Source organism: Acipenser ruthenus, chromosome 3 (genome assembly GCF_902713425.1).
Source record: "Acipenser ruthenus chromosome 3, fAciRut3.2 maternal haplotype, whole genome shotgun sequence".
Taxonomy (NCBI): domain Eukaryota; kingdom Metazoa; phylum Chordata; class Actinopteri; order Acipenseriformes; family Acipenseridae; genus Acipenser; species Acipenser ruthenus.
In genome coordinates this window covers 54,495,541-54,517,934 of record NC_081191.1, presented here as the reverse complement: position 1 = coordinate 54,517,934, position 22,394 = coordinate 54,495,541, and the positions used below count along the sequence as shown (strand labels likewise).

The 22,394-nt window shown below is 38.5% G+C and overlaps 1 protein-coding gene across 5 annotated transcripts in view; it reads right to left on the bottom strand.

Moving 5' to 3' along the window:
* The window catches only part of si:ch73-173p19.2 (V-type proton ATPase 116 kDa subunit a 1), a 233,250-nt gene extending 211,452 nt beyond the window's left edge, over positions 1 to 21,798 (bottom strand). For all 5 annotated transcript variants that reach the window (XR_009319820.1, XM_059013885.1, XM_059013891.1 and 2 more), the window contains exons 1-3: positions 21,767 to 21,798; positions 21,411 to 21,535; positions 17,675 to 17,753 (exon numbers count right to left, since the gene is read on the bottom strand). Coding sequence is in view for 4 of the 5 variants with exons in the window: in XM_059013885.1 (XP_058869868.1) it covers positions 17,675 to 17,753; positions 21,411 to 21,527 (196 nt within the window). In the remaining variant the exon portion in view is untranslated. The remainder of the gene's footprint in view (positions 1 to 17,674; positions 17,754 to 21,410; positions 21,536 to 21,766) is intronic.
* Positions 21,799 to 22,394: the final 596 nt, after the last annotated feature.

The window sequence follows — 22,394 nt, the reverse complement described above, 5'->3', positions numbered from 1 at the left end:
ACTGTCACATAAGAAAAATGCAATCAAATTGCATCACTGTTTCCCTTTTTAAAAATGAACAAACACAGCACACTGCCATCGAGACAGAACAGCAACTACAGTGACAGCAAAATAGTCCAAGACAACAATAAAAGCTACAAATATACCTATTTGAAATACAGACTTAAACTTGGGGGAAAACTAGCTTGCAAATCTTTATGCTGGTTCCATTTCTAATCATTTTACTCTCACAATCACTACAATGTCACCAGAAGCCCAAGATACAATTACAGTTTATTTGCACACTTTGGTGTACTTTATTTGTTATAATTAGTTGTAGTCGTATACAATAGCTCGAAAAAGTAACAAATATCAACATTTCCCTCCCTTATTTTTTAATGCTTTTGTTTTGCCACTAAACCTTCTTCTGTTTTTGTGAAATCCATTTGGTTAGCATAGTAAATTGAACTTTCATATTTGTGTTGTGTTAAATACCTGTCTTTGCATCCTATACCGTAATATTGTCGAGTTGCTGTACTGGTATTTGATTAATTTTCCTTTTTTCTCCCTGTAAATATTGGCAGGGATGGGGTTAAATTCTCCTCCCTGCCCAGGTTTATTGTGTCAGGTGGGAGTAATTAACAATCAATTAGCACCCAGCCACCTGACATAAAAGGAGGCCTCAGCTCCTCAGTAGAGAGAAATAGCTGAGGAAGCAAGTGTGGTTTTTTCTTTGTGTGCTGGTTTTTGTTAATTTTGCAATCCAGTGAAGGCAAAGCTCAGCCTGGAAGCCTTATTTCTGTAAGTTTTTACTTTGTGTTTATTGTTTGTGTTTAAAACCTTTTTGTTTGGCCCTCGTGCCTGTTTATTTTGTGTTTTTTATTTAATAAAAGTATTTTGTTTGAACTGCAGTCTGTCTCTGGGCCTCATCCTTTGCGCCACCCAGTCACATGTGGTGTCAGAGTGGGATATAGCGCCTCTGGGAGGTTCAGAGCAGTACTGCAGGATTTTTTTTTTTTTTTTGTTAATACTGAATTTTTTTGTGGGCGTTTTTTTTCTTGAAAAAAAGAGGATGGGAGGAAAAAGGAGGAAGAGCGGCAAGAGGCAGCAGCAACAGCTGCCACCAAGGGACATCGGCCCAATCTACATAGTAGATGAGTGGTGCCCTGGTTCTGGGGCATTTGGACACACAGTGGCCATCTGCCCCACCCAAACAGAGGTGAGGAGAAGGAGGCAGAGAGGAAGGAAGACATGGGAGGAAGAGGAGTGGTGCACCCAGTGCATGCAGTACGGGCATGAGGAGCACCACTGCCTGGTGTGCGGGTATCAGATAAAACTCAAGAGGCTAGTTACCTGGTGGCTGAGCTTGTAGCAAAATCAAAAAAGCCCCATACCATTGCCGAAAACTTAATCATGCCTGCATGTAAAAAAATCATAGGTGTGATGTTAGCAGCTGATGCTGTAAAAGAGATCGAAAAAATTCCACTCTCTGATAATACGGCGAATTGACGACGTCAGCTGATATTGAGGAAGTGCTGCAAGAGAAGTTTAAAAACTAGAACGAAACTGAAACGAAAAAATAAACATGAAAAACGAATATTCTGAGTTGTATTAATATCGTCAGCCGGTCGGGTCCGGGAAATGAAAATGACACCTATCAAGGCAACACAAATCATTATCAGAAGTGCCTAATTTTACTGGTATGTTAATATGTAACAATGATGAATGCCATTTTATACCGTAATCGAATTATATAGTACATGCCTCATAATGCCCAGAGCCATTGTGATATTACAGCATATCACAACAACCTGTCATACCATAATTCTTAAAAATGTATCCCTTGAATTTACCTTTTCACTGCTGTTTTAATTATATAGAGAGAGAGAGAGAGAGTGAGAGAGTGTGCGAGAGTTTGTTAGATCCATGGAGTTAACAGACAGGGATAAAAGACACATGATAAGACATAACAGAGACATGGATGATCTCCAAACAGAAGTGTTGTTAAATTCAGTGTATGCCCCGTAGTGTAAGCCACATGTTTGTATTTATTTTGTTTGTATTGTCCACTATAGAAAATAGGACTAAACATTATCATTCATCTACATATTTACATTTTTGGTAATCTGCTTTTGATTAGTTTTGTGGAAATTGTTAAAAAAAACCTGTAAATGTAGATTTTGTTCCCTCGCTGTTATGCAGCCATATGCAAATCTGCATATCAATCTAACAAGACGTTTAGAAGTTATAAACCTCACAAGCTTACATAGAAAATCCAAGCAAGAAAACATATACAAATAGGATATGTGCAGCAGCTTGGGCACAATGTTAATAATTCAACAGCACCATAAAACATACCATCACACAACAATAAACAAAATGGGCTATACTAACCTGCATTACTGTATATTAGCTGCATCAGAATTTAACTCATAGTGGCATAGGTGCACAACCAGAATTTTCTTTTTTGGGGAAAGGGGGGTAGATTTGTGTAGCAAGTTTCAACACTATTGATGTGAGAAAGGATTTATACAAAGTGTTTCTAATTTAAAACAATTTAACTGAATGTATTATGAAGTTATTTTTGTATGAAGTAAAAATGAACACTCCACATGTCCTTGTAATCATATCAAAAGTTTTTTTTACACACCGTTATAAATACCAGTACCAAGGTGGCTTTGGTTGGGGCCGCGTGCTATGAATGTATTTATTTATGTCTGTAATATAACACATACACTTATTAAGGTAAAGCATTTTTCAGGGGTGGTTCAAACCCCTAAAAAGACCCCAACTGGGTATGCAACTGTGCACAAGTATGCAGGCTAACTATTACAACCAGAAAGAGCTGAACATTGTGGTATGTTTAATGCAAAGCTTTAATAAATAAAAACGTGTGTTACAAAGGTGTTAAGACAGCATTCATGTTATCAGTAGCAAAAGTAAATTTGGTATCATATACAACATAAAGAAATGTATTAGCTCTGAATACATGCTTATGTAAGGATTACAAATGTAATAAATATTTTTAACAAAGAGAGAAACATATGGAATGTGCGTGTGTGTGTAAGACAGCGATATAAATGTCACAGCATTCATGCAACAGTTGCAAGTCCATGCATCATACTGATAAACTCCAGCTGGGCTGTTCCTATGACATTTTAAGAAACAGATTCTCAGCAAGCTGAAGGTCATCTGTACGACAGGTTGTGCACCTGCGCCTTTATTTCAAGTTGCAGCAATAAAACATGCAGCTTGAATGTTTGTTGTACCAAATTTTTGGATAAATATGGAACTACCGTGAAGGCAGTTGTTTTTAATATGTTTAAATAGTAATAAATACATTAAAATGTTGAGTTAAAATGGGGTTCTAATATTAAATATTGATTAAAATTATGTAATGCAAAGCAGAATCAAATTAAGACAACATACTACAACATTGAGGGGGATTGCTGAAAACATCTAACAGTGCTGATTTCCCTTCAAGGCACATGCGATTTTTACCCTTCGCAACATGGAGATTTAAGTGCATGTAATCAGCGATTATGTAACTAAACTGCTTCTTGTTCAAGCTTTGTTTTATGTTACACTTATTACAGTTTTATGGTTTGGGACTGTAATACTATAGTGATCAGGATTCCCTTGTAACACACTTTAATCTCAATATGACTTCCTTGTTTAACAAAAGTTAAATAATTAATGTATGATGTCATTCTTTGATCTTTTGAATTTAGGCCATAGGGTGGATACAAGAATATTATTAGAAAATGGATTAATGTTCTTTTTTTTATTACCAAGACTTTAACGACACTTAAAAAATAAATTTCCAACTGGTGAAATCCTGAAAACTTGGCGTTCTGGGTGGTGCACTAGAGCAAAGTTACTACACAATCTAACACAAACTAAGACTGAATTGAAAGAAGTTTACATAATATGCCAATCCACTAAAAACCACTTATACACAACTCAGATCACTTTCTACACAGCCACACATTCAGTCAGAGTTTTATTATATGCTCACCCAATAGGAAAAAATATATGACCATATAATTACATTTTATAAGGAAATATATAAATAGCAATTCAAATTAGTACATACAATTATGTACATTTTTCTGTAATTAAATTAATTCGCAATTGTTGCTGGCATTTCCCAGTCCGCTTTTTCTTGTGTGTTGCCAGTTGAGCTCAAAGCATTTTTGAGGCGAACAGCCAAATACCTATTTTCCCTAAAAGCTGGGTCTACTTATAAGCCTTGAAAACAAATTTCTATGACATTTCTGGTTTCCCCAATGTGTTGGGAGCAATACACTGCACACATGTGCCGCTAACCCCGCCAGCTCATTCTGAGCATCTGTATAGGAATAGGAAACACACCTATTCTATTAATGTGCAGGTGGTTTGTAATTGTGCGCAATTTAGCACTGCACCACTGACTAATTTAAACAGACAGTATACATTTGGCTTATAGGCTACTAATGATAATACAAATGAGTGGTATAACACAACATTTCTTGCTAATAATTAAAAACAAAACAAAAAAAAAGCTAAAATCATTTAGCTTCAATTTAAAATAATCTTGTATTCGTATTGTACACCAATGTGTGCAATATAGCAGCATGTACCTAAAACACATTTGTGTTATTTCAGCGCAATTATACATTTAAAATACATTGAGCACTATAAATGTATGTGTGTGCGATTTTATTGTATTTTTTTAAACCCGACACCTCCTGATGTCAAACAAACAGGGCTACTGTATGAGTAAAACAAAGGCAACAACTCAGGTAAGACAGCTATTAAATGTATTTATCTTAATGCTAGAAGTCTCAGAAACAAAATAACTTGAAGCTACTGCACTAACAAGTAACTGCGATGTGATAGGTGTTACAGAAACTTGGTTGTCTGAGAGTGATGGAGACGAATATAATATTAGTGGGTACACACTGTATAGGAAAGACAGGCAGGAAAGAAGAGGCGGAGGGGTAGCACTATACATAAGAAATAGTCTTGAAGCCCAGGTGTTAAATCTGGACGAAGAAAACAAAGCCGAATCAATATGGGTCAGAATAATAGACAAAAATTCAAAGGGCATAATAATAGGAGCATGCTATAGACTGCCAAATTCAGACGCCGAGCAAAATAATCTGTTATACAATGACATTAGAAATGCGTTTAGAAAAGGAGAAGCCATACTAATGGGGGATTTCAACTTCCCCCATATAAAATGGGAAAACCCGGTGGGGAGCACGATGGACGAAATTGAAATGGTGGAAATGACAAATGGCTGCTTCCTAACGCAATTTGTCAAGGCACCAACTAGAGGGGAGGCATGCCTTGATTTAGTCTTTTCAAATAATGAAGACAGAATAACTAAAACAGAGGTTAGAGAGCCAAACTCAGACCACAACATGGTCTCATTTGAAGTGATTTTTAAAACCCCAAAAGTAATGACTAAAGCTAAGGTTTACATTTTAGAAAAGCAAACTATGAAGGTATGAAACAGAGACTAACAGACTAGATTGGAGTAAAATAGAGAAAACATCCACAGGAAAAGTATGGCTGTTTTCTAAAAATGTAGTACTAGAGGCGCAAAACAATTACATCCCAAAAGTAGACAAATCTAAATCTAAAACAAAATGGCCAAAATGGTTTAATAGATCAATTAAAAAAATATTCAGCGAAAAAAGGCACTTTACAGAGCGTTTAAAAGGGACCAAAAATAAAGTACACAGAAAGAGTACTTGGAACTGCAAACGCAAGTCAAAAAGGAAGTTAGAAAGGCCAAGAGAGAGATAGAAATCAACATTGCTAAGGGGGCCAAAACGAATTCCAAAATGTTTTTCCAATATTATAACAGTAAGAGAACATTCAAAGAGGAGGTTAAATGTCTAAGAGACACAAATGGCAAAATCATAGACGAAGAAATAACAAATATATTAAATGATTACTTTTCACAAGTTTTTACAAAGGAGGACATGGACAACATGCCCCACATGTCGACCTGTTCATATCCAGTTTTAAATAACTTTAGCATAACAGAGGCAGACGTGTTGAAGGGACTAGGAGCTCTTAAAATAAACAAATCCCCTGGCCGGATGAGAGCCTCCCAATAGTACTCAAATAAATTAAAGACGTTATTTACAAACCGCTAACCAAGATCAGGCAGTCTTCCCAGAGACAGCGTGTGGAAGCGACATCGTAGGAGAAGTACAGTCGTTTCCAAGTACAGTGCAGTTAGAAGCAGAAAGGAGGAATTACATCTTTAAATTAAATCTGGAGTTGCTTTAATCAGTATAAAATTGCAGCTTAAAGCCTTACAGCTGCGTGTATTTTTCTGATAACAAGCTGAAACTCGGAGCAGCTGATTCAAATTCCGTGGCGTTCTGAGACACGGGGGAGGGATGGAGCCCGCAGCACAAGCGCAAACAAACAAAAGGCAGGCAGTCTTCCCAGCGACAGCGTGTGGAAGCGACATCGTGGGAGAAGTACAGTCGTGGACAAGTACAGCGCAGTTAGAAGCAGTTTTAAAGCAAGTTGACAGCTGCAGAAGCTAAACTAAACGTCCACAAAAAAAAATTACAACATGGTCTTCAAGCCAGTAATCTGTGACAACTGCATGATGTGGGAAATCCGAGAAAACCCAACAGAGCTCAACCAAGTTTGTGTAAAGTGCCGCACGATCCAGGACTTGCTTCAACGAGTAAGTCTGTTAGAAATGCAGCTGGAGGAAATGAGACAGCAACAGGAGCTTGAGGAGCTGAAACACCCACAATTCATGGAAGTCTGCACCCCTAGCAGACTGAAAGCCACCAGGGAGATGGAAGAGAGTCGAAACAGATGAGTTCAGATAGGCAGAAGCAGGGAAAGAAAGAAACTTCGTCAAACACAACCACCAGAAATCCAGACATCCAACAAATTTGAGCCACTTCAACATTTAGATGACCAAAACCAACATCAAGAGAATTAAAAGAACAACATCCAGGACCCTATAAACAGTGCTGGCCAGGCAGCAAAAAGAAGGGAGGTCATGATTGTTGGGGACTCCATATTGAGAAACACAGCAAGCTCAGGTCGCAGTTTGGACCCCCTTACTACAACAGTGTGCTGCCTTCCAGGAGCCTCTGTCAAGCACATCACTGAGAACGTGGACAGGCTCCTAGAATGAACAGGAGACGACCCGGTAGTAGTCGTCCACATCGGTACAAATAACATTGGAAGAGACAGACCAAGATCCCTGCAAAACAAATTCAGAGAGCTAGGAAGGAAATTAAAAGACAAGACCAAAACTGTGGTATTTTCTGGGATACTGCCGGGACCTTGCAAAGGACCATATGGACAGACGGAAATACAAAATCAAAATGCATGGCTAAAATCGTGGTGCACACAGGAAGGTGTCACCTTTCTTGAACATTGGAGCACATTCTACAACAAGGACTATCTATATAGGTGGGACGGACTGCACTTAAACAGAAAGGGAACCAATCTACTCAGAGAAAGGATCCTTGAGGAGGTCCAGAAGCATTTAAACTAGAAAGGAAGGGGGGAGAAAACAAAAAAACAGAAGGGAGACCACATCAAAACAAGGGCAACAACTCAGGTAAGACCACTATTAAATGTATTTATCTAAATGCTAGAAGTCTCAGAAACAAAATGTTAGAACTTGAAGCTACTGCACTAACAAGTAACTACAATGTAACAGGTGTTACAGAAACTTGGTTGTCTGAGAGTGATGGAGACAAATATAACAAATATAATATTAGTGGGTACACACTGTATATGAAAGACAGACAGGACAGAAGAGGCGGAGGGGTAGCACTATACATAAGAAATAGTCTTGAAGCCCAGGTGTTAAATCAGGACAAAGAAAACAATGCAGAATCAATATGGGTCAGAATAATGGACACAAATTCAAAGGGCATAATAATAGGAGCATGCCAAATTCAGACGCTGAGAAAAATAATCTGTTATACAATGACGTTCGAAATGCGTGTAGAAAAGGAGAAGCCATACTAATGAGGGATTTCAACTTCCCCCGTATAAAATGGGAGAACCCGGTGGGGAGCACGACGGACAAAATTGAAATGGTGGAAATGACAAATGACTGCTTCCTAACGCAATTTGTCAAGGCACCGACTAGAGGGGAGGCATGTCTTGATTTAGTCTTTTCAAATAATGAAGACAGAATAACTAAAACAGAGGTCAGAGAGCCATTAGCAAACTCAGACCACAACATGGTCTCATTGGAAGTATTTTTTAAAACCCCAAAAGTAATGACTAAAGCTAAGGTTTACAATTTTAGAAAAGCAAACTACAAAAGTATGAAACAGAGACTAACAGAAGTAGATTGGAGTAAAATAGAGAAAACATCCACAGAAAAAGGATGGCTGTTTTTTTTTTAAAATGTAGTACTAGAGGCGCAAAACAATTACATCCCAAAAGTAGACAAATCTAAAACAAAATGGCCAAAATGGTTTAATAGATCAATTAAAAAAAATATTCAGCGAAAAAAGGCACTTTACCGAGCGTTTAAAAGGGACCAAAAACAAAGTACACAGAAAGAGTACTTGGAACTGCAAACACAAGTCAAAAAGGAAGTTAGAAAGGCCAAGAGAGAGATAGAAATCAATATTGCTAAGGGGGCTAAAACCAATTCCAAAATGTTTTTCCAATATTATAACAGCAAGAGAACATTCAAAGAGGAGGTTAAATGTCTAAGAGACACAAATGTCAAAATCATAGATGAAGAAAAAAAATAGCAAATATATTAAATGATTCCTTTTCACAGGTTTTTACAAAGGAGGACACGGACAACATGCCCCACATGTCGACCTGTTCCTATCCAATTTTAAATAACTTTAGCATAACAGAGGAAGAAGTGTTAAAGGGACTAGGAGCTCTTAAAATAAACAAATCCCCTGGGTCGGATGAGATCCTCCCAATAGCACTCAAAGAAATGAAAGAAGTTATTTACAAACCGCTAACCAAGATCATGCAACAGTCTCTTGACACAGGGGTTGTACCGACAGACTGGAAAATAGCAAACGTAATACCGATCCACAAAAAGGGAGACAAAACCGAACCAGGTAACTACAGACCAATAAGCTTGACTTCTATTATATGTAAACTTATGGAAACTATAATAGGATCCAAAATGGAAAATTACCTATATGGTAACAATATCCTGGGAGACAGTCAGCATGGTTTTAGGAAAGGGAGATCGTGTCTAACTAACCTACTTGACTTTTTTTGAGGATGCAACATTGAAAATGGATAATTGCAAAGCATACGACATGGTTTATTTAGATTTCCAGAAAGGTTTTGACAAAGTCCCGCATAAAAGATTAATTCTCAAACTGAACACAGTAGGGATTCAAGGAAATGCATGCACATTGATTAGGGAGTGGTTAACATGTAGAAAACAGAAAGTACTGATTAGAGGAGAAACCTCACAATGGAGCAAGGTAACTAGTGGTGTACCACAGGGATCAGTATTAGGTCCTCTGCTCTTCCTAATCTACATTAATGACTTAGATTCTGGTACAGTAAGCAAACTTGTTAAATTTGCAGATGACACAAATGTAGGAGCAGCAAACACTGTTGCAGCAGCAAAGGTCATTCAAAATGATCTAGACAGCATTCAGAACTGGGCAGACACATGGCAAATTAAATTTAATAGAGAAAAAAGTATTGCATGCAGGCAATAAAAATGTGCAGTATAAATATCATATGGGAGATACTGAAATTGAAGAAGGGAACTATGAAAAAGACCTAGGAGTTTATGTTGACTCAGAAATGTCTTCATCTAGACAATGTGGGGAAGCTATAAAAAAAGGCCAAGAAGATGCTCGGATATATTGTGAGAAGTGTTGAATTTAAATCAAGGGAAGTAATGTTAAAACTTTACAATGCATTAGTAAGACCTCACCTAGAGTATTGTGTTCAGTTCTGGTCACCTCATTACAAAAAGGATATTGCTGCTCTGGAAAGAGTGCAAAGGAGAGCAACCAGAATTATTCCGGGCTTAAAAGGCATGTCGTATGCAGATAGGCTAAAATAATTGAATCTATTCAGTCTTGAACAAAGAAGACTACGCAGCGATCTGATTCAAACATTCAAAATCCTAAAAGGTATAGACAATGTCGACCCGGGGGACTTCTTTGACCTGAAAAAAGAAACAAGGACCAGGGGTCACAAATGGAGATTAGATAAAGGGGCATTGAGAACAGAAAATAGGAGGCACTTTTTTACACAGAGAATTGTGAGGGTCTGGAACCAACTCCCCAGTAATGTTGTTGAAGCTGACACCCAGGGATCCTTCAAAAAGCTGCTTGATGAGATTCTGGGATCAATAAGCTACTAACAACCAAACGAGCAAGATGGGCTGAATGGCCTCCTCTCGTTTGTAAACTTTCTTATGTTCTTATGAAAAGCTTTTTGATAGAAACACTTTTTTTATTTGGGGGTGAAGATGAGGGCCCCACTATAGAACCTGATGGGATTAAACTGCCTTTCATTCTTTTATATATATATATATATATGAAAGAAAAGGTTTTTAAAAAATGTACACAAAAGGTTTAAAAGCTTTTTAAACAGTTGAAGAAGGGCTTTTTCCCGAAACGTCCTGAAAATATAAATCTTTTGTACACTTTTTTTTTTTTTTTTATTTAGTTTTCGCCAATGGTTGTTACCCCGGTTTTCTCCCCAATTTGGAATGCCCAATTATTATTTTTATCCCGGTTCATCACTGCAACTACTCGGGGAAACGGCGGCAGACACGCGTGTTCTCCGAAATGTGTCCTGCCAAGCCATCTTTTTTCGTGCTGCAGGTCTACTGCGAAGCCACCAGACCCATAGGACAACACAGATCTGAGTGGTATCTACAGCAGACCCACAAGTGCCCTGTCGGCCACAGGAGTCGCTGGTGCGTGGTGAACCGAGGATTACTCTGCCGACCTGAACCCTCCCCACCCGGGCGGCGCTCGGCCAGTTGTGCGCCACCCCCTGGGAACTCCCGGCCACGATTGGCGATGGCATAACCTGGACTCAAACCAGCGATCCCCAGGCTATAGGGTGCATCCTATTCTCCACGTGGAGTGCCTTTATTGGATGCGTCACTTGGGAGCCCCTTGTATACATTTTTTAAAACCTGCCTGTGACAGGGTAGCGTTGTGGGCCCAGATGTTATTGGCAGGCAAAGAGACTCAGAGGCAAGGAAACTGTAGTTAAAGTGCTTCTTCGCTGTTTAATAAACAAAAGGAAATCAAAAAGTCGAACAAAACACTGCTCACAGAGCAAAAATAAAACAGTTAAACAAAAACAAAACTTTCACAGTAAAACAATCACAAAATAACTGGCGCAAGGGCCAAAACAAAAGGTTTAAACAAAATACAAAAATGTAGGCTGGGCATTAGCCTTCACTACACTTTTTTCTTTTTCAAAAAATATAAACAGAGCACAAACAAACACTCAACCAAAACACCTCCACCAAACAAAGGAATTTCCCCTTTTTAATACCATGTGGCTGGAGCCTAATTATTAATTACTCAATTAGCTCCAGCCACATTCTCACACGTATTTTTGGCAGGCATAGGAAATTAACCCCATCCCTGCCAACCACCACCAAATCACCACACAACAATAATATTATTATTATTTACAGGCAGGGCCCTGCCCTGCCACACTGCCATTTTTTTCTTTCATATGCCTTCAATTTTGTACACTGCAGTTTTATATATATATTTTATATACAGTACATATATATATATATATACAGTGCCTTGAAAAAGTCTTCACACCCTTGAACATTTTTCACATTCTACTGCCTAAAAAATACAATTCAAAATGCATTAAAGTAGGAGTTTGTTTCACTGATCTACACAACATCATCTACACTTTCAACGTGAAAGAACAATTATAGAAATATTCAAAAAGTAATTAAAAATAAAAAACAAAAAGTCTTGATTGCATAAGTCTTCACACCCCTTGAGTCAATACTTGGTGCAAGCCCCTTTTGCAGCAATCTTTGTTCAAGACTGAATAGATTCAATTCTTTTAGCCTGTCTGCATATGACATGCCTTTTAAACCCAGAATAATTCTGGTCGCTCTTCGATTACAATGACCACAACATTATTAGCATACATGGCTAATATACAAATATTAATTATGGCTGATCACACAAAGTGTTTACTTTGCAATAGTATTTTCAATACTCATTTCTTGTTGCAATCAATCATATTTCATATCAAAATGCACGAGAATTAATTCAACTTCCCATTCAGAACAGAATCCAATATTCCAATTACTAATTTATCAAATTAGTTTTACCGTGTTAATTTAGTTTAGACGTGATCTACCAAACTGACAATATGTTATCAATCTCAATTGATTCTATATTCAAATTAACTCAATAATCTAGTTCTCTGCATTTATTAGGCAACTCCTTGAGTTGCACATTTCAACAAACAATATACATTTCTTGCACACTCTAAAAAAGGAAGTTATATTCTATTCCTAGAACAATTTATCCACTAACTTGACAACATTTGCTACAGTTAATTTCTCAAATCATAAAATGTTTAATATTTGATTTGTTGAATACTTATCGATTTTCAACAAAGGAGTCAATCTCCTTCGTAGCTTCTCCCATCTCTCTGGGCTTTCGGATCTTTGTTGTGTCCTGTTTCCTGTTTCAGTCTCTCGCAGGGCAGAGAGCAGGGCCCTCTTCAGCCTTCTCAGGACATGATTTTAGCCATTTTCATATTTTCTGAGTCTATTCCCACTAAAGAGCAGATTTCAGAACAGATTCAGACACTTTTAGAACCACATTTCCAGAACCACTTTTAGACCCACTTCTCTCTCATTTTCTGACCATTTTTGCCAAAAGCTTTCTTTTTTGACCACTTTCAGCACATAAATTCAGACCTTGTTCCAGTCTTTTTTAAATAAACCTTGACCCGTTTTGATTGGATCGTTGAATTCATGGGTGGTGTTTAACGTCACGCAACATGCCTAAACACCGGTTAGTTCTTCTCTAGCCACTTCTTGGCCTTGCCCACAGCTTGTGATTGACGCTCTTCCCCCCCTTCTCCGTGTTCAAGGAGGGGGAGGGGGGGTGGAAGAGAACTGTTTCACGTCAATGTCCAGAACTGCCTGTTTGCAGAGATCTCAGTTTGTGATCACGCAAAGGAATTTTTACAACTCAGCTTCACAAAGCTGCATTTGTCTACTTTGACCAAGAGATGGGGGGAAGAGAAAAAACATTAACTTGCAACTTTCTCAAACAAGTTAAAACAGTGTATATTATATCCAGCAGTAACCTGATTTGACTGCACTGTCCGCTACAGCGGGAAAGCGTACAAAAGCGCTTTGATTCATTCGTGGGCTAGGGCATTGACACCTAGTGGACCTCCGGAGCCGTGGAGGGAGAACCACAGGGGGTAATGGGTCGTCTCTGCCGTGCCAAATGCGCTGCACCACCTGAGGGTGGAGACGCCATTCTGACGGGTGAGGACCCTCCCTCGGGACGAGGTCCGCTGTCCGGTTCACCACTCCCGGGAGATGGACAACCGAAAGGATATGAGTTTTTGACACAACACCAGTTGTACAGTGAACCCTTCTTGAAACAGCGCCAGACAGTTGCGAATGGTAGCTACTCTGTCGTCTGACAGGTAGGCTCGCATCTTAAGGGAATCCAGCCGGAGACCCAAGTAGACCGTACTTTGCACTGGTATTAAGTGGCTTTTGGAATCGTTGAGGATGAGACACAGCCTCGCCAAATGCTCTGTCACTATCGCATTGTGGGTCTTCGCTCCTTCCTGTGACTGGGAGCAGATCAACCATTCGTCCAGGTAGTTCATCACCCTGAGCTAGCATGTCATCCATGCACTTTGAAAATGTGCGGGGGGCTAAGGATAGGCCAAATGGCAGCACGGAAAACTCGAAGACGCTCCCAAAGGCGAAGCAGAGATATTTCCTGTTCGATGGATGAATAGGAACATGAAAATACGTGTCCTTTAGGTCCACTGTTGTAAACCAGTTGCAGCCAGACAGACTGTAGGATGTGGCAATGTGTGACCATCTGGAACCTCCTCTCCCTCAAGAACCCGTTGAGGTGTCTCAGGTCTAGGATGGGGCAGAGGCCGCCGTCCTTTTTTGGCACCAAAATCTCGAGTAGAACCCCTCTTCTTGAGAGGTGTGTTCTACAAGATGGATGGCTTGTTTGAGAAGTAGTGTGTCTACTTCTTGCCTGAGAGTCAAGACCTGGAGAGGGTCGTTCACGGATGTAACCGTGATCCCTCGAAAGAGAGGAGGTCCCGCACGGAACTGTAGCGCTTAACCGGTGTGTACGGTGGCGAGCACCCAAGTCTTAGGTGCAATTACGCCAGTATTATAGCTGGTGTTGTCTGAACTGAAGGGTCTGATGCTGCAAGCCTTCAGGGCCCTTGCTGGGAATTCTGAGGCTGAGACAGAGCTTGTCTTAGAGGCTGCCTGGGACGGTTCTGTTGGAGCTGTCTCCCTGAGCGTTGATGTGCTGGGGGCCCATGTCTGGCATTCCCCTGGCCCCATGAAGGTGGTGCCTCAGGTTGCCCCATGGTGCAGTGGGGATTGGAACTGTCTGGGTTACCGTGGTAACTGCCGGACACCTTTGCTTCCCCCTCTCTCATGCTGGAGCATGGGAGGGGAGCATCACAGCCACCTGTCAAGACACCTCTGGCTTCCTGTGGGAGCATTGCAACATTTCCTCTATTGCTGGTCCAAAACTATGGCATGTCCAATAGGACGGAATTGTCCGCATCCAGGACCCTCGCCTAAGACAGCCACAGCTGTCTGTGTGCAACCACCAAGCCTGCCAGACTTCCGCCCAGGGCTTGCCCCTGGAAGCCAAATATATCTGTAGCAGACTACCTGAGACCAAGTGTAGCTCTGAAGCTAGCAGTTCGGGAACGCCTGTGTTGGCAAGGCGCGTCACTTGCGCTTCATGATGTCTTTTCATCCGACCAAAAGCAGATGCGTTTTCTCGCACGTGCCGTCATGTTTACTGCTGTGAGTATTTGTTATTGCACGTGTCTGTTGTGGGTTACACTTCATAGTCGGAATATGCTGTTTACATGGTTTTATATTCCACTAGTATTCCGCATAGTGGAATATGCCACCTCCAGTTTTCCGATTATGCAGAATATTCCTCTTCATATTCTGAATATGCTGTTTACATGGCGGAATATATATATTCAGATTATTCAGTATTCTGAATACTAGTGTAATATTACTGGCCATATAAACACACTGAGTGATACTGGAGGATCTGTTCCTCCTGATCACCCAGATATTGCTTGAGATGCGCGATCATTCCATTTCTCTCACCGGTCATCGAAGGTGCACCATCTGTTGCAATGCCTGACAGTTTTGCCCATTCAAAACCCAAACTCTCAACTTTATCTCAGATACTGTTAATCAGATCAATATCTGTGGTTCACCCACGAAGTGATGCTAATCCTAAAAATTCTTCATAAACCTCACACTCATTTGTCACACCACGTACAAATATTGCCATCTGAGCTTTGTCCGTACGATCAGTTGTCTCGACCACTGCCAGGGAGAAGTATACAAGTTCTTCTCCCAGTTCTGACACACACCGCTGTCATACAATTCAAACTGACATGTTTAAAGTATGGAGCTTGAGCAGGACAGTTTTTCACATCCTATTAACAAACAGTCTTTCACAAATTCCCCATCAGTAAATGGTCGATATGTCTTAGCAATTAATGAAGCTTAGCTCTGTGGCACTTTTAGTTTCTTTCTGCAGCTTTCGGCAGACAGTTGTTGTCTAACATCTGCAATTTTCGCAGTTCTTCCATGTACTCATCAAAGCTTGAATGTTTTAATGCCTCTTTAAGTTAAATTCCTTTGGCACTGCAACAGTTCCCTTACAAATTTAACAGATATTTAATTCTCTGTCTGCCACAAAGCAATATTTTTCGGTCCAAGTTTCATTGAATTTCCGATGTTCATTATCAATTGTTCACTTTTTTATTCCAGCCATAACATGAACCAATCACAAAGGGGAGTTCTCCGTTTAGCTCCTGCCTCCATTACTAAGGAAGTGGCAGGTGTGTATATTGGAACACAGAAAGAAAATAGGCCTATTTATCGGTGTTATTTTATGAATACACACGCTGTTCTGTAAAACTGGTAAACATAATTATTTTCTGGAACATTATATTATATTTTCAATTATTATTGCAGGTCACAGAATGCCTCTCTGCGGGCCGTATGTTGTGCACCATTGGTTTAAACTGTTTACTTTGGCCCTTGTGCCTTTTATTTTCATCTTTGTTTAATAAACATGCGCAACGGTGCTTTAAACTGCAGCTTCTGTCTCTGAGTCTCTAATTCCTGCTGCTGACAGTTCGGGCCATGATGCTGTCCTGCCACACTGTACAATATAAAACTCAGTTAATAAAGCAAGTTAATTACTAAATAAAAAATCTGCATACAGCTAGGGCTTCTCCAAAATAAATAAATAAATAAACAGTATTAATATTTGTAAAGGTTGTCACAGCACCACAACCAGTCCCTGGTATCTTTTCCTGTCTGCTTATTTATTAACCCATTAACATTAATGTAATCTTTCTCTGTTTGAATTTCTGCTGCATTGTATCTGACAGATGTAGGCATAGGTTTATTTTTCCTTTCAGAAGACATCCTTTTAGATTGCATACATGATTCCAGACAATACTTGGATCTGCGGTGAAATTTAGGCCTACAGTAATTTAAGATGTTGTCAGCGTACTTGTACTCTCCCCATTGTTTCGATTTGCAGATTGTGCAGTGTTTGCTGTGTCTCAGTAATTTAGGTCTTTATTTGTGAGATTACTGTAGTAGTATGTGTTGCTATGCACAACAATTTAACTGCCAGGAGAGATGACACAGTATCTCACCTGGATCTCGCAGTTCAAGCTAAGGGTAAACTTTTGGACATTTTAAATTATAATACACATTGTTTTCTTATTTTTTAAAATATTTTAAGACACACAACTAACTTTAAAAAATACAGCATAAGTCTTAGCTACCCCTTACAGGTGTCAGTATTTATATGTGATTAACCTAATTTCCCTCCCAAGTTTAAATTGTGTAGTATTATATTATATATTTATTATGAAAATCGGCTTAACGGACAGGCACTCGATTGTTATTTAGAATCGGTGCATCGGTGGGTTTGAATTTAACTTCAAGGCTCTATCAGTAGAGTCAAACCTCCACGGCAAAAAATCTTTTTTCTAGATATCTTTGTGTAGCTAAGGTTTAAATGATTGAACAGCAATAAAGAACACTGGGGTGTACATTACGTGCGATTGTTGGACCTGTGGTCTGGTCCCACAACCCTTTCTGCAAACCTCAAATTGCACGAAATGTACAACCCAGTGTGCGTTATTGCTTAAATCTAGCACCTATTTGTGTATTCCAACTCAGAACATGAAATACACACTGGCTCACACCATTAGTATGTTAAAAAGGTAAGGTTTATTATGGATTACTATGAATATAGTGGAAGATGATAGGACAGAAAAGGATGTCTAGAAGGGACACTACTAGTATTATACCACTTAAATCATGAACAGCATGTATTTTAATTAATGGACCATACCAATGCCAGTCTTGCAGTTTTCTAGAGAATAAATGGATGTGTACACTTACAAAGTATTCGTTCCATCTCTTCGCATCTTTTGACCTCTTTCACAAACTTCCGCTGGAAGGCGACAGTGCCTGGGTTTAGCTGCATACAAATTAATATTTGTAAAGCATATTAATAATTAAATAAATAAAAACATTAATAATAAACATGTAAACTGAAAACAATAGTCTTAAAGCTATGGGAAACAGATTTCTTATTTGAAAGCTGCCAAGGTTGTTTTGAATTTCAATCTGTTTTTGGACTCTCTTGGAAAGAAAAATAGGTATCACCATGAATCACTATGAATCTCATTCATAGCAACTTCCTGGAAGATGATTAGTTATTCAGCTTTCTTGAAAAAAAAAAAAAAAGCCTTGTGGGGTTTAAATATAACAATTTTGGTAAAATGCTGTCTTTAACTTCTACCCTCAAGTCTGTCCTTGTTGAGGCATTAGTCATTTGTTCCTGTGTAGGAAACAGATTGCAATTTATCCTGTTATGTTAATTATTAATGTACATAAACTATATTAATGGATTTATCTAAAGACATTTCAGCACCACGACTCTTCTAAATAGAAACTACTGAGAAGTAGGTTTTGTTCCCGGTACAGTGTGCATCTCCATGCCTATCACAACATTGCTGAGCATGCGGTGGTTCTGTTACATTAAAGATAGAGTTGCAAAGGTGTGGATGGATATAACTGCTTATCCCCAACTTACAAAAGCTAACACATGTATTCTGTTTTACAATTTGTTACATAGAACCACACATCATTAAGTAATATTTTTTTATTACAAGACATTCAAAAATCTAAGAATATAGCCGTGTACCAAACATTAAGACAATATCTGAACGTGTACTGGGCTCTGTTCTTTAATGTGTCAGTTTTGTGTGTTTGTGAACAGTTGATTTAATTTTTTTAAATGTTTTGTATTTTTTTTACACTTACCCTTAAAGTCAAAGAGCTTCATATTTTTTTTTCTTTTTCAAAAGATTTGGTGGGCTTTTTCTCATTAATTAATTTAGGCGTTTACAGTAAAAAAGAGTGTTTTCTCTAAACAGCTTTTAAGCTAAGGGGACTGGGTATATTAGATTATAGCCGAATAAAATATTAAAAACAAGCAACCAAATATCTGTTTTGGTGAAGAGTGTTGCTCATCTAGTGAAAGTTTAGAATAGTCTACTTTTATATTAAAAAAGGTAAATATAAATGTATTTATATATTTATATATTTCATATGAGAAGTTCAGAAATACAACATTGCATAATTTACTGGATGCATTCCAAAAAATGTGTCTGCAGTGGAATGAGTTAATGTAACAAAAAAAATATTAATTTCAATATTTACTACTGCATAATAAAATCTAGCACATTTTGAAGTAGCAAAGACTATCGTTGCGTGTTGACTTATTCCTTTAAAATAAACAAGTCAATAATAGCATGTTGATATGATATTATACATTAAAATGAAAGAAGCACATTGATGAATAGGGCCCACTGTCTCTTTACAGCTGGCAGCCATACTAGATCAGAGGTCGACTGCATGGTCAGCAACACATTCAACATAAAGGGTTTATATAACACTGCACACAAGAAAAAAGAAAACTGCATGGAAAGGGATACTTTTTCAATGTTAGATCCAAGTTCATTGTTCATTTTTTGAATAAGGAAAAACAAACTGGTATGTTTTTCGTTTGTCAGCTTTTGAATAACAAAAAAACAACTGGTTCTTTTTTTCCTTTATCAGCTTTTGAATAACAGAAAATTAACAAACCAGTTTGTTTTCGTTGTTCGTTTTTCAACTCTTGAATAACAAAAAAACTAACTGGTTGTTTTTTTGTTTTTCACTTTTGAATAATGGAATGGTTCATTTTCACTTTTTCCGTTTTTCAGCTCTCAAATAATGAAAAATGACAGAGCCAGGTGGGAGCAAGAGGAGCAGCGTTGTGGACGACTTTTCAGTGGGCAAGCAAGCAAAGTGGGAGCAGAGAGGTCAGGGGAGAGTTGGCTGCAGATCCGAAGGCGGCCCTTGCACCCCCTATTTGAGCTGCATGCGAAGTACAAGGGTGTTGGTAGCATTTTTTATATTAAAATAAAGACTTTGAATAACTGCAACTTGTCTGTGGAGACTCTCTTTTCCTCCCCCACATTAACATCTGTTAACATATTCTGAAAACTCTTGGCACAACGACGGCACTGGTTTGGTGGCAGCTCAAGAGCACTAGCTATACCCAAAACATAGCAGCCAGCATAACATTCCTTTTCAATTTCATTTTATTTTTTTCCTTATTCAAGAGTTGAACATGAACCCCGGTAGAATAGACGATGAAAAGTTTTTCGTTACTGAAAAGTTGAAAAATGAACAATGATAAATTAACTGGTTAGTTGTTTCGTTTTTTGATTTTCAAAAGCTGAAAATTTAAAACAAATTATAATGTAATACCCTATAAAAGGGGAAAACAAACCAGTTACTCCATTAGCCTTTTCCAACATTCAGTTGTGGCCAGCTTGTCTTTGTTCAAAAGTTGAAAAAGGAGACAGAAACCAGTTTCTTTTTTTGTACTGAAAAGTTGAAAAAGAAAAAAGGTGTCATCAACCCTAAAAACCGAAGCTGCTATGTTTTGGGTTTGAGTAATGCATTCAAGCTACCACCAAACCAGTGAGATCTGGCATTGCTGTGCCAAGAGTTTTCAGAGTATGTTAACAGGTGTTAATGTGGGGAGGAAAATAGAATCAACACAGACAACAATTTCCAATTATTCAAAAAATTTGAGATAAAAAATACTACAAACACTTGCAGCTGAAATATGAGGGTATAGAGGACCACATTCGGGTCTGCAGCCAACTCACCCTCTGCCTCTCCCCTCTCACTGTCCGCTGGTGCAGGGTTGCTGCTCCGCTGGCTTGCTCACTGAACAGACGTATGCACTGCTGCGGCTCTTGCTCTAACCTGACTCGGTCATAGTCTCTGTCCTGGTCTCTCAGTCACAAGTGGAGCACATTTTGAAATGCCTTTCCTGCCCCAGTGGAATGTATCATTTAAATGTGTAACCAGTTTTTTCTATTATTTGAGATATTAAAATGGAAAAAGTGAAAATGAACCATTCTGTTGTCCATTATTCAAAAGTTGAAAAACAAAAAAAGAACAATTTTGTTTTTTGTTATTCAAAAGCTGAAACACGAAAAAAGAACCAGTTTGTTTTTTGTTTACTTTATTATTGTAGCATTGCTACCATTGTAGCTTGCAGTATAGAACCGTTGCATTGCTTAGTAAGAGATCTAGTTTTCCCTATTAGTTTGTTATTTTTGACCAAAGCTGATATAATGTGAACAAAAACAAAAACTCCTGTCTGTTGAAATTGTTTAGTTAATGGCAAAGCAATGCAGGTACAATAAGCTACTCTACATCTTGATTTATTTGAATCCTTATGCAAGGATTCTAAAGGTTGAGGATTCTAAAGGTTCACCATTTATAAAACAATATCTACAATTTTCTCTGAAACTTTGATGCTTAAATAGAGCATTTTGGAAACTAGCTTCAGTTTGTTTTGTATTGATATTTGGGAAGCTAATAGAAGTAACTTGAGTGGTATCTTTGAAAACAGCAGGTGACAGCATGAGCTTTAGTGCTCTGCCAGTGTGCTTCAAGCTTGCCAGAGAAGGACCATCATGAGACTCTACTAAGTCTTGTATATCTTTTAAAAGAGTTCAACTAACTGTGGTTTAAAATGATGGAAAATACTGACAATGTTACTTACATCCTTAAACTGCACAAGTCCAAGTTCCCCCAGCTCACAAATGCAACTATAGGCAGTTTCTGTTTGAAAGAATAGTTGGACCAAGCACATTTCTTCACTTCTAAGAAAGGAGTTCATTCTGGATTCTATGTTGCAATAAAAAAAAAAAAAAACACACATACACATATGAAGATACAACATAATATTTTAGCCATCTTGTCCAAATGCTAGGCATCCCCTCTACCACTTACTTGTAAATATTACAGTTAAACAATCTCACAAATATTCTAATTCCATGATTTAGTTCCACGGCATAAAACTAGATATATAGAGGTGAAAATGATTAATAAAAAAGCTAAATATTTTTCAAACCTTACCGTTTATTTACTCTGCTTGTGTCCAAACTGGGACTCAACAACAATGCTGAAGAGTTGGTGCCTTTTTTATATACAACCCAACCCCCCCCCCCCCCCCCCCCCAGCCCAGGTCACACCAGACACACACACACTCTAGTCGATTGTTGCTCTTTTTGTGCACTTCATTAGTAGTTTGTTTGAGGGCTTTTCAATCATAAAAAATCAATTAAGTGAAAGTGTCACAGTGATCAATAGCACCATTGAAGTCACATTTCTAAACCAGTTCACAGTACAATTCGAATGGTGTTACCATTAGTCACAAAACTATTTGGATGAGAGTGGTCAATGCCACACTCATTATCAGTTTTGGCTGAAGGGTAGATCTTAAAGGGCATATCAAGCTTTTGTTACTGTTGGTAATTTTGCACATGGCTTGTTATTAATGAAGACAGGGAATATTGGTTTGTTTCTGTATCATTCCATTTTCACTGTGGTTGTTTTTGATGCATCCAGAGTTTTCAGTTTTCAGTGCTTTGACTTGAATTTAGGAGCAGCTCTTGCATTGCAGTTGCCCGATTATTTTTCAACATATTGTAGAGTGCACGGGGGAAGGCAGCAGCAGGGCTGGTGGGTGATGTAATCAAACACA